At 44.3% G+C, this 13,040-nt stretch overlaps 1 protein-coding gene across 3 annotated transcripts in view; it reads left to right on the top strand.

The window, feature by feature from the left end:
• PPP4C (protein phosphatase 4 catalytic subunit) overlaps positions 1–13,040 on the top strand; it is a 245,268-nt gene that overhangs the window by 186,281 nt on the left and 45,947 nt on the right. For all 3 annotated transcript variants that reach the window (XM_044086284.1, XM_044086286.1, XM_044086285.1), the window contains exon 8: positions 8,808–8,997. In XM_044086284.1, the coding sequence (XP_043942219.1) occupies positions 8,808–8,997 (190 nt within the window). The remainder of the gene's footprint in view (positions 1–8,807; positions 8,998–13,040) is intronic.

Below are 13,040 nucleotides of genomic sequence, written 5' to 3'. Positions count from 1 at the left end.
AGTACCCCGTTGGGAAAACTTTTCTTGCCTCAGACCGATGTCAGACAAAGTTAACAATTGTATTTCTTGTGGGAAGCAAATACCGCATAAGGATTTCCATTCCCTCTGCATACCTTGTTTAGGCCCAGACCACGCCGTCTCGGGCTGTCGCTTTTGCGCTACTTTCAATAAATGCACTGTTAAGCATCGGGCGGAGTTCGCCCAGCACTTTTTTGGTAAAGCTTTTGATTATAAAATGTCGTCTGAGACTCCGACTACCATTTTGTCCAAAAAACGCAAGGACAAAGACCGACACGTGAGGTCCGCGGTCTCCATCGACACCACGCCAAAACCGGCTACACGTGGTCCGGTTCTCAGCGAGGTGCCTACGCAGCCCCTGACTACCGACAACACTTCTTTGGCGGTGTCTCCTGCAACCGAGACCGCAGGTGCCTCGGCCCATACCCAGACAACAGCTACCGAAGCCACTGTGAGTGTTGAGCCTCCTAACGTGGACAGGTCCACTTCCACCCATGGTGTCTTTAGACCCTCATCTTCCTTTTCCATAAAGGCCTTTACTAAGTCCAAATCAGCCATGCATCCCAAGAGGCCTGTTGCATAGGCCCCATGCCTAAAAAACAGATGCTTAAAATGGCTGAGGATTTAATTACTCTTATCAGGGGTTCCCAACCCCCTCCGGACAAGAGACCCCAGTGGAGGAAGACTCTCCCTCTTCTGATCAGGGCTCAATTATTTCAGAACATTCTGATGAAGCGGAACACTCGTACTCCCCTTTTGAAGATTCTGATGCAGAGCAGTCCATTCCTTCTGTATCTCCCCCAGAGGATTTTTCTTTTGGGGAAACCTTGCATACCTTGAGGGAACACTTCCATTGGGAAGGCCAAGACTTTACTGATTCCAAGAAAAGACTTAGGGAATTTCTTTAGCTACCTCAGCACAGGCCTCTGGCGATACCTCCTGTCTTGGACATACTTTGATGATGGTTACTCGGAGGCCTGCCTTAATCCGGATTCCCTGCCTCCTGCCCCAGTCAAGCCTGATAGGTACTACAGAGTTCCTAACTCTCACCAATTTCTTTACAAAAGCCATAATGCTGACCCTGAAACCATTTCTCAAGGCCCCAAGGGAATGAAGGCCTCTACTGCTAAGAATCCACTACCTTCCGAAAAGAGAGTCTAGATCCTTAGAAAGGTGGGGAAAAAGGTATATACCTCGGCCACCCTAGCCATGAGGGCCTTAAATTGTCAGTTCCATATGCTTAAATATCAGCAGTTTCTGTTATCTCAATTAAGAAATAAAATGTCACAACCTGAACAACCAGATTTGAAGGAGTTGCAGGATATGATGCACAGTGCAGAACAAGTGGGTAAACACACCTTACAATGTGGCTATGATGCTCTAGAGGCCTCAAGTAGAGCTGCTGTTACAGGATCAGTCATTCGTAGACATGCCTGGCTTAGGGAACAAACCTTGCCTGATCATGTTAAAGCGAAACTACTAGATGCTCCTTTACAAAAGGATGTACTATTTGGTACTAATGCTGAGGAGATACTACGGAAAATGGAAGAAAAAGCTAAATCTATGCAAACTGTAAAAGCTTTTCTACAGGTTCAACCACCACGTTTTAGCAGAAATTGGCCTTCAAAAAACTGGTCCTTTCCAGCCACGGACAAGCCCCAAAGAGGTAGATACAGGCGCACAAGGGGCAGAGGACAATCTCAAGGATCATATAGAGGCAGACAATGGCAAACTCCAGCACCAAGAGGTGGCGAAGACAGTGCACAACAATACAGGAAACAAACCCAATGACTTCCCCCTTTTCATGCCAAGCAAGTCTCAGCTGGCAGCACCCTTGGGAGGAAAGCTGGCATTATTTACAAGAAATTGGCATATTATCACAACAGACAAATGGATCCTGGACATTATAAACAAAGGCTACAGATTTCATTTTCACACTCTTCCAAAAATGAGAGGCATGCCGAACCTGCCACACAATCAAAGGGCAGAGGCTCAAATACAGATTTCAAAGCTCATGGACATGAAAGCTATTCAAGAGGTACCTACTCGCGAACAAGGTCAAGGTTTTTATTCCAGACTATTTCTGGTACCAAGGAAAGGAACCGACTGGAGACCCATTTTGGACTTATCCATCCTAAACACATTTCTACTGCCAAAATTCAAGATGCTCACATTACAGCAGCTTCTTCCCATGCTGGGCAAGGAGTTTTGGCTGGTAACATTGGACCTCAAGGAGGCATACCTGCATGTCCCAGTCAGACAAAGCTGCAGAAGATACCTCAGATTTCTTGCAGGTTCAATCCACTATCAATTCTCTGCATTGCTCTTTGGCTTATCTACTGCGCCCAGTGTATTCACGAAATGCCTGGCATCAGTAATTGCCTACTGCAGACTTCAATGGATACAAATTTACCCATATTTGGACGACTGCCTGATCCAAGCGGACAGAAAACACATACTGGCTTATGTAACACGGTTATTGAATTCTCTGGGATACACAGTCAACACAGAGAAATCCAGGCTAACACCATCTCAGAAAATAACTTTCCTGGGTGCCAACTTGGACACAAACACCCAGATGGCCTATCTTACGCCAGAAAAACAGGGGCAACTAACTCAGTACTTCAAAATACTAGCAAATTGTACCAGGCTCACTGCAAGGAAAATCCTGCAGGCTCTTGGCTTCATGGCATCTTGCATTCTTTTAATCCCATGTGCAAAGTTGCATATGAGGAAACTTCAATGGTACCTAAAAAACCTATGGTCTCAACACAGCCACAGTTTGGAAACAATAATACCAATAATCCCATGTTTGCAAAAGGAATTTCTATGGTGGGCCCAAGCATGCCAAACAAACACAGGTCTTCCATTCTGCAAGCCTCAAGCAAATCAAGTCATCACAACAGACGCCTCAGACTATGCCTGGGGGGCACACATGACAGACAGGTGCATTCAGGGCAAATGGTCCCAAAAGGAAAAGCACCTTCACATCAGTCAAAAAGAAATGCTAGCAGTGATAAATGCACTTACAGCTTTCAAGGACCTCCTGCATCCAGGGCAATTATTGATAAGAACAGACAACACCACAGTAATGTGGTACATAAACAAACAAGGAGGAACACATTCATACCCCCTGTGCAGGCTAGCCATGTCACTTTGGAACTTGGCTCTGGAATGGCAAATCGAACTTCAAGCACAGTACCTGCCAGGATTGGAAAACATGCTGGCAGACAATCTAAGCAGAAATATGATAGACCCACACGAATGGAAGTTGCATCCTCAAGTGTTTACACAGATAATCCAAGCGTGGGGAAGGCCAGACATAGATCTCTTCGCCTCCCACAGGAATCATCAATTGACAAAGTTCTGCTCAAGGACCTTCCATCCAAAGGCCTGGAGAGTGGACACCCTTTCTTTCAGTTGGGCAGCATGGACAGTTTACGCCTTCCCACCTTTGCCTCTTCTGCCCAAGGTGCTCTTGAAAGCAAGAGCAGACAGACCGAAGATGATACTGATTGCTCCGGACTGGCCAAGACAACACTGGTACCCACTCCTGAGGAACCTAACACATACTCCTCCCTGGATCCTACCTCTAATGCCTCTTCTACTGACTCAGCACAGCTACAAAACTCTTCACAGTCAGCTGAAAACACTCTATCTGGCTGCATGGAAAATTCCTTAACACCACAACAGACCCTACTCTCCAAAGAGGTGCAGGATGTCATTTTGGAGGCCAGAAGGCCATCTACTAGAAAGGCTTACTCCGCAAAATGGAAACGGTTCTGCGCTTGGAATGAGAAAAAAGGCCAGGATCCTAGAAAACTGAATTTGCCTCCGATATTACAGTATCTAGCTGAGCTGTTGAACAGTGGACTTTCTTTTTTCTCCATCAAAATTCATGCCTCAGCCATTTCTGCAGAATACAACACTGATCCACCCTTATTCTCTCACCCACTCTTAAGACAGTTCCTCAGCGGGGCTAAGAATATAAGACCTCCAAGGAAACAACCAATACCAGCCTGGGATCTTAATTACATTCTAGAAAAATTAACATTGCCTCCCTTTGAACCAGCTGCCTCAACAGATTTACAATTTTTGTCCTGGAAAACAGCCTTCCTTCTGGCCATTACCTCAGCTCGTAGGGTTTCGGAACTACAAGCCCTCATGGCTGTGCAGCCCTTTCTCATCTTCCATCAGGACAGGGTTTCCCTACGAACCAACCCGTCATGTATGCCTAAGGTAGTATCCAGGGTAGCTTTAAATCAGGCCATACACTTACCTACCTTTTACCCCAATCCTCAAAACAAAGGGGAAAGGCTGCTACATTCCTTAGACATCCATAGACAGCTACGTTACTATTTGGACAGAACAAAGCCTTTCAGGAAATCAGAACAACTCTTTGTGTCCTATGCTGTAGGAGCTCAAGGAAGCCAATTTCCAAACAGACAATTTCAAAATGGATAGGCCACTGCATACGGTTTTGTTACTCCTTTCATGGCAAATCTGTTCCTACAGGCATCAGATCCCACTCCACAAGGGCCACAGCTACCTCTACAGCCTTCCTCAGAGGAGTCCTTACCAAAGATATTTTGGAGGCAGCCACTTGGAGTTCTGTGCATACCTTCACAAAACACTACCACCTACCTTTATACTCCAAAACTAGAGCAGGCTTTGCCACTGCTGTGTTGCAGGGCATTCTGGCTCCTCCAAGTTCCACCTAGTGCCTACCACCCTGTGCGTAGCTTTGGGACTCTACCCATCTGTGATTACTGCAGCTGTATGCACGATGAACATAGTACAGTTTTGTACCTACCATAAATGTAGATGTTTGAGTGCTAATACAGCTGCAGTACAGGTTTCCCTCCCTCCTTCCCCTCTTGGTAAAGGCCTAATGGCTAACGCCTCCTCATACAACCTGATTGGGTTATCCTTCTATGGTGTATTTGCTTGCAACTACTGATTTTTGATTATATTACATTGCATGATTATATATAAAATGTATGTATTGCCTTCCTTCTGGGGGCACCTGACATCTGGGGCAAGAAAGACTGAAGAAAATGGCGTCTGCTGTGTCTTGTATACCCCTGTCGCACTGACGTCAGGGAAGAAAGCGACGACAACCGACGCCGGACCTAGACTTTGGAATTCGGCCGACCGAGGGGCCCGCCTGACGGCAGAGAACCCATCTGTGATTACTGCAGCAGTATTAGCACTCGAACATCTACATTTATGGTAGGTACAAAACTGTACTTTTCCTTTACTGCCTCTACACATTTCCTCAGCTTTGGGAATCAACCTAAATGTGATGACTGCAACAGTGAAACACGAATAACCTAGTACAGTTGTGTACACTTACCATAAATATAGATGTTAGTGTATTGTTGCAGTCCTGGTTTCCCTCCCTCCATCACCTTTTTTCTTTTTCTTTACAATGGGCATATTTGTATTTACTTTCTGCTGGTGGGGTTCTTCCACCAGAACCTGGCTCCTACTTGGGGGCTCCTGACAGGTTAGGGCAAGAGAAACTGATGTAATGGCGTCGGCTGCCTTACTTTATACTACTGACAACCTGAAGCGACAGCAGCCAATGCAGAAATACTAAGCCTCTGGCATTCGGGCCAGCCAAGGTTTACCCTGGTAGGGATAACCCTACTGTGATGACTCCAACAGTGAATACAGTCTACATTTATGGTAAGTGTATACAACTGCACTTTCCTTTTAGTGGCTTTTTAGCTTGGTTCTTATGACTATAGATAAATCACCGTAAACGGTGAGTAGGAAGTCTTCACTGGTTGGCATTTGCTTACAGAAACGTTGTCTGAGTTGCATAGGAAAATGCATACTGTCACATTTCTGATGGCTTCACAGTCTTCACCGTCTAGTTAATTCACTTTTGGATTAGGTCGCTTCATCGACCTGTATTGTGCTAGTCGCTCCATAATTGCTACCTGTTTTGTTTCTTGAATACACTGTTGCTTTAGTTGATCCCTCATGGTCTTTGAGTTTTCTTTCCTGCACCTGGACCCTTTCTGGGGGCTTAATGGAGGCTTCTCTTGTGGTTTTGGTGGCTTATCTAGGCTCTTCCCTTTTGGTGGAAGAAAAATACTTCTAGGCAATTTGTGAGATGCTTTTTCTGGAACTACAGACATTTCTTGCTTTTTAAGTTGCTGAAGGAAAGTTTAGGACCACATGTCTTGCTGCAGTCTATTTGTTGTTGGGCTGTCTTTGTCGCTAAGTTATTTTACTCTCATTCTCAGTATTCCAAAATGGCTGCGATAAGCCATCAGACTACCAAGCTTCCGAAAAAACGTAAAGATAAAGACTGGGACAGACCGCATAGGCCGGTACTCAGTGAGGCACCTTCACAGCCACTGATACCTGCTTCTACAGATTCACAGGCCTCAGACTTATTAGGAGTCCTGTATGCCGTAAGTTGCTTCTTAGACCATGAAACCTGTGGATGTAGTCTCTACCTTGGGTGGGTCCAGAGCTGCTGTGCAGGCACCGACTTCTGAGGGTGTATTCCAACCTTCTGGTGTTCATATTAAACCGACATCTTAGTTTGACAAACTACCAAGTTTCTCCGGCCCAGAGTTTGCACTACGCCTAGAAAACCGACAAAGCGCATGCTCAAGCTCCCATGCCCGGAACAAATGCTTATAACTTTAATTAGGGGAAGCCAGCAAAAAAAAAAAAGGCTTGATTTTCCTTCTGATTCTACAGACAGCAAGTCCAATGACTCTGATCTCTCTGATTACCAGGACATTCCCTTATCTACCTAAGAGGATTCAGATGCAGAGAATTCCATTCCCTCTGCCTCCCCTTCAGAGGACTTTTCTTTTGGTGAAATCTTGCATACCTTAAGAGAGCATTTCCTTGTGATCCTGTCGTTATGCCTGGAAATAAGAGGTGGTAGGCATAGGTTGAGGCTGGGTGGGAGATGCTTTCTTGTGAGCGGCTTTAGGTTTTGTCTGTGGTCAGCCTCAGGCCCAGAAAGGACAGCTGACCCCTGTGGGCTAAAAGCTGTTTTTAATGTCCTGGCAACATGAAGAACCGTCCATCTTAACATGGTCATCAGATGCTGGAGCCTGCATGGTGTTCACAGATCCAGCTGATAAGTTGAGTCCTATGGCTTGAAAGATGTTGAGGGACCAGAAGTAGGACTCTGAATGAGCCTTGATAGAGGCCTGAGCCACCACCTCAGTTGCAGAAGGGAATGCAAAAGCATCTCACCTTCAGCTACAACAAGCTTAGGAGGACTGGCCATTGAGTGGGTATCATCTGAGGCTCTAAACCTGGAACATTTTTCTTAATCTCTCTTTTTCGGCTAGGGACTCTACTGGAGGTTGCTATAGAAAAGAAGTGGCCTGACTACTCAGATGCCTCGCTAAAATCTTGGCCCTACACCTGATGATTCTGATATTAAAGTTAGCAAGAAAGTGGTAGTTGGGGACATAGTGTTCTGGCCCCAAGCAAGTTCCACACAGAGTGGAAGTCCTGATGTGGTCGTGTTTCTCTTGCATGAACCAGTCAACCGCCCTGAATAGCACTCTTCTTTGGACTCTGACAAGAAAGAACTGGGGTGGTGTTGGCTGACTCCCCTTATACCCCCAAGCATAGTGACGTCTGATAGGGTGTCCACTGGGCTCCTAGAAGAGGGAAACTATTCTCTCTTAGTGGGGTCGGCCAGGGAGGGGCTTCCATGGCAGGAAATCCTACAATGTAAGACTGCAACAATGAAATGCTAAGAACCTATAAATCTTTCAAATCTCCCCATCAGTTGCTCATTTCTTTTAAAGGTAAGCAGGAAAAATCTGTCCAAAACAGACCATTTCCTATGGTTGTCTAAAGCTGTTTTGTTATATTCACTATAACCAATTTATTCTAGACACAGTCAAGGCCCACCCTACTGGAGCATTGGCTTCAGCTGCGGCTTTTTGGGAAGGTTGGATTCTACAAGTGTTCTAGAAGCTACTACTTTATCCTCCATACATACTTTTTGCAAAGTACTGTAAATTTAATTCCTTCTCTAGGTCTAGGTAAAGTGTTCCTAGAACCATGCTCCTGGTCCTATTGCAGCAGTAATATGTGTGAAGAACCTAGTACAGTTGTGCAAGTCAAACTTACCATAACACTAGATGTTCAGATGAGCACTGATGCTGACATCTCGCCCCCCCCCCCCACCCCCTTTTTTGTGTGCATGTTTATGCCAGTGTGTAGGCATTTCTATTTATATCTTTTTTTTCTTGCTCTTAGCATTGTCTTCTGGGCTCAGCCTCCCCGTCCGTCTCTGCTGGCAGTAGTGCTCTGAAGGGCTTCACACTGAACTTGTCTTTTTAGACAGCTCTACTTGAGCTGTTTGAATTTTTGGATGAGTGGAAGGTGACCTGAAGCTTTTGAAGCTGGCTGGCTTTTGTATCCTTGGCAGGATATAACCCGTATAGCTAATGCTACTGCAGCAGTAATCATTTGAACATCTACTGTTATGATAACTTGTACAACTCTAGCATTTGTTTGTTTTTTCAGTGCATTTATCTGTAATACTTTGAGTTTGTATTTCTTCAGAAACGTCAATTGTCTAAATGTTTTATTAGCTGGATTCATAAAGGTTTGCTGAATTTTAACCATTTGGACTTGTATGCAACAACTCTTTTAAAGTACTGTTTTAAGCTTCTATTTTCTTACTCTTTTGGATTTGAGTGTTTTTTTCACTGACTATTTTTAAATTGTAGCAATGTAAGAAGTTTTGTATCTGTACTATAGATGATATTTCTTTTCTGATATTTCAGATACAACAGGCTGGGGAGTGAGCCCACGAGGTGCTGGTTATCTTTTTGGTAGTGATGTTGTAGCACAGTTCAATGCAGCAAATGACATTGACATGATCTGCAGGGCACATCAACTTGTGATGGAGGGTTACAAATGGCATTTTAATGAAACTGTGCTTACAGTGTGGTCTGCCCCAAATTATTGCTATCGGTATGTATTGGAATGCTGTACAATTTCTTTAATGTACTTTGCACATGAGTTTCTGGCTGTTGGGCACTAGTGGTGCATTTCAAGTTATATGTTGTAGATGCATTAGATTTTTGTTATGCTTCTGTGTGCAAGGGCCATAAATCTTTTTAACATCTTTGGTGTGATCCCTCCTTTCCATTGCACTCTGCACCAGGTAGTACAGCTTTATTTATTGATTTGTCATTTAAGTGTATAGGTAGGCTGATCGGCAAACCTTTGTCATCCATGACCTGGGCCCACAAGGACAAAAGTCAAGTACATCCAATATTTAAAAATACTTCTAGTTGGGGGGGAGTGTTTACAGTGCAGATAAAGGAGTACAGTAAAAGGCACACCAAGTATTTTGAGAGACCAATATTTAGAATGCAGAAAGACTATTTTGAAGGCACAGAATTTGGCAATGACCTCTTCATTCTGTAGTTGGTTTGCAGTATATATGTAATGGTAAATGCTTTGTGCTGTACAGTTATAGTACACATTTTCAGGGACATCACATATAGCACAATGTTTACAATACGTCTTTTGCTGTTAAAGCCATAAGAACTATTACATGCTTATTGAGAAAGATAAGTGACTACAGTACTGATATTGTACTCTATCAGTATCGTGACAATGTGCTTGAAGTAATTTCCTTTATTTAATCCTTTTCTTTATGGCAGGTACAGGTGCATTCCTTACGAAAGGACTAACTTTGTTTTGCTTGCTTTTGAGCATGCAAAGTATATTGTCCGATTTCTGTTGGGAATTTGTTCCAGGTGGCAGAGGCAAGCTTTGCAAATGCCATTTTGCTCAAAGATGTCTTAAAGCTGTGTCTAAGTAGGGAAAGGGTGATCTCTCAGTACATAACTATGCTATGCAATTCGCAAGTTGTAATGAAGGTCAGTGGCCCAGCTAGATGAGGGTGGCATGGATGCTCCTTGTGCTTCACTGTTGCAGTCCTGACATATGGGATTTCCCGCTTCAGAAACCCTTGGTCAGCCCGACTACCAGAGTAAACTCTCTCCTCTTTGAGCTAGCAGATGCTCTACCCTGTCAGGACAGTTGAGTGTAAAGGGAACCAGCAGAAGCCATGACATCAGTCTGTTTCTGTTAAGAGCCCAAAGCAGTTGAGTGTGTTGATTGGTCCTCACTGGAGTGAGAAATTTTTGTAAAGCCAAGTACTCTATTGGCGGACTTTCTTACCTTTGTCTGACTTGAGTTGAAAGGAATAGTTGTCTCCGTTGTTTAAAAAAAAAAAATCCCTCCGACTTTCATACATGTTCATACTGAGTTTGATTAAAGAAACCTTGACAGTTGTGCAGAAAGTGGATCTGCTGACTTGGGCAAAGGGAAAGTTTGTGCACCCCAGCTTGCAGACTCAAATTTTCTCCTGGATAATTCATAAAAATTTTACCCTGAACAGTCCCAGAGTAGTCAGGTGCTTAATATCCTAAAAGAATCTAGAAGACCCAGTACTAGGAAAACACACTCTGCCAGGTGGAAAAGATTCTCTGTTTTGGTGTCAGCAACAAGACCTCAACTCAAGCCTGTCATCCAGTTTGGAGTGTCTGGCTATCTTGGTGGACAAAGGCCCATCCTTTTCATCCATTAAGATTCACGCTCCTGCCATTTCAGCCCACATCCCTACTCTTCCACCTGTTTTTTCCCACCCCCAATCAAACAGTTCCTTAGGGGAGTGCTGCATGTCAGAACTCCCAGCAGTCAGCCCACCCCTCCTTGGGACCTCAACTTTGTTCTTGAAAAATTAACCTGTCACCTGATTAAAAATTCTTTATTTGGAAGACTGCCCTTTTACTGGCTATAACATTATCTAGGAGGGTCCGAGTTGTAAGCCTTTATGGCAGTGGAACCCTCCTCTTCTACCCAGATAGTTTCACTCAGAACTAATCCTTTATACTCAAGGTGGGGTCAGACACTTCCCTTAACCAAGCCATGCAGATGTTCATCGTGTGACACTGCTGCAGTCATTACACTTGGGTTATCCTGCCGTCAGGCGGTACCCCAGTCGGCCAGAGTTCCAAAGTCTTGGTCCGGCGTCGGTTGCTGTCACCTCCTCCCTGACGTCAGTGCGACAGGGGTATATAAGATGCAGCCGACGCAATTTTCTTCAGTCTTTCTTGCCGCGCGGTGCCCAAAGCAAAAGCAGTTCGCAAGTGCCAGTCGGCCGACTCCTGAGATTTTCATTCCGAATCTAGAACCGAAGTCTTCTACAAAGCTAAGTACCCCGTTGGGGAAACTTTTTCTTGCCTCAGACCAATGTCAGTAAAAGTTAATAACTGCATTTCTTTTGGGAAGCAAGTACCTCATAAGGCTTAACATTCTTATTGTATCCCATGCCTGGGCCCAGATCACGATGTCACTGGTTGTCTGTCTTGTGCTAGGTTTAACAAGCGCACTATTAAACATCGGTTTGATTTTGCCCAACATTACTTTGGCAGAAAATGTAATTACACTATGCTGTCGGAACTTCCGACCGGTATTCATAAGTGCAAAGACAAGGACAGGCATCCGAGGCCCAAAACTGACTAAGCCTTTTCTAGGCCAGTCACCGGTTCTCCGGTTTTCAGCGAGGCGCCTTCGCAGCCTCTGATGACCGCTTCTGCAGAATCACAGGCCACCTCAGACTCCCACGTGGAGATGGCTGGGCCTTCAGACGCACAAGCTTTAAAGCAGACCGAAACCGATCCTGCTGAGAGATCCGGAGTACCTGAGCAAACCCGCAGCTTCAGAGGGTTCAGACCTACTCAGCTAAGCATTAAACCCTCTTCTATGTCTAAGCCTCCTTTAAAACCTAAGAAACAAATACAGCATCCTCCAGGACAGGCCTCCATGCCTAAGAAACAAATGCTCTAAATGACCGAAGACCTAATCACTCTGATCAGGGGGTCACATCCCCCACCTGGTAAAAGGCCTAGACAGGATGCAGATTATGATTCATCCAACCAGGTGTCCATTTCCTCAGATTCATCCTCAGACCTGGATTATTCTTTACCCCGTTATGAGGATTCTGATGCTGAGGAATCGATTCCATCAGCCTCTCCGCCTGAGGACTACTCCTTTGGGGAAACCTTACATACCATGAGGGAGCATTTCCATTGGGAAGGCCAGGATTAATCAGAATCCAAAAAAAGGCTCCGACTTCCATTATTACCTCAACACAGACCCCTTGCTTTTCTGCCAGTGTTAGATATTGTGGATGATGTGTATACTGAATCCAGCTTAAATCCTGATTCCTTACCTCCAGCTCCAGTTAAACCTGACAGATATTAGAGTCCCTGACTCTCTCAAATTTCTGTATAAAAGCCCTATTGCTTATCCTGAAACTATTTCTCAGGGACTCAAAGGGGTTAAGGCCTCATCAGCAAAGAATCCAGTTCCCTCTGACAGAGATTCCAGAGCACTAGACAGATGGGGAAAGAAAGTATATACGTCTGCAACTTTAGCAATGAGAGCCTTAAATTGCCAGTTTCACATGCTAAAGTATCAGCAATTTTTGATGTCTCAGTTGAAACAAAAAATGCTTCCAGATACAGATCCTCCTAATTTTAAAGAAATGCAGGATTTATTGCATGCTGCTGAACAAGTGGGAAAGCATACTTTGCAATGTGGTTTTGATTCTTTAGAGGCCTCCTGCAGAGCAGCAGTTACAGGCTCTGTCATTAGAAGACATGCATGGTTAAAAGAATATACGTTACCAGATCATGTTAAAGCTAAATTACTGGATGCACCATTGCAGCAGGATGTTTTATTTGGAGTTAAGGCAGAAGAGGTGGCCACGAGGAGACTAGCTGCCTTTTGTCAGATAATTTATTTTTATCTATTCTCTTCTATTTTCAGTTGCCTTTCTTTGTTAGTTAGTCCTAGTTACTCTACTTATCCAGATTACACTTTTCTCTATACTTATTTTATTTTACTGGTTTTTACACGCTGAGACTAGCTACCCTCATTCAGATGACTAAAAAGTTGTAGTCTTGCCTTATTTTCAGAAATTACTTGATTAGAGG

This window comes from Protopterus annectens, chromosome 10.part0 (genome assembly GCF_019279795.1).
Source record: "Protopterus annectens isolate FY-2018-M chromosome 10.part0, PAN1.0, whole genome shotgun sequence".
NCBI classification, from domain to species: Eukaryota; Metazoa; Chordata; order Ceratodontiformes; family Protopteridae; genus Protopterus; species Protopterus annectens.
The sequence above is the reverse complement of the archived record's forward strand: the minus strand, read 5'-3'. Positions and strand labels throughout refer to the sequence as shown.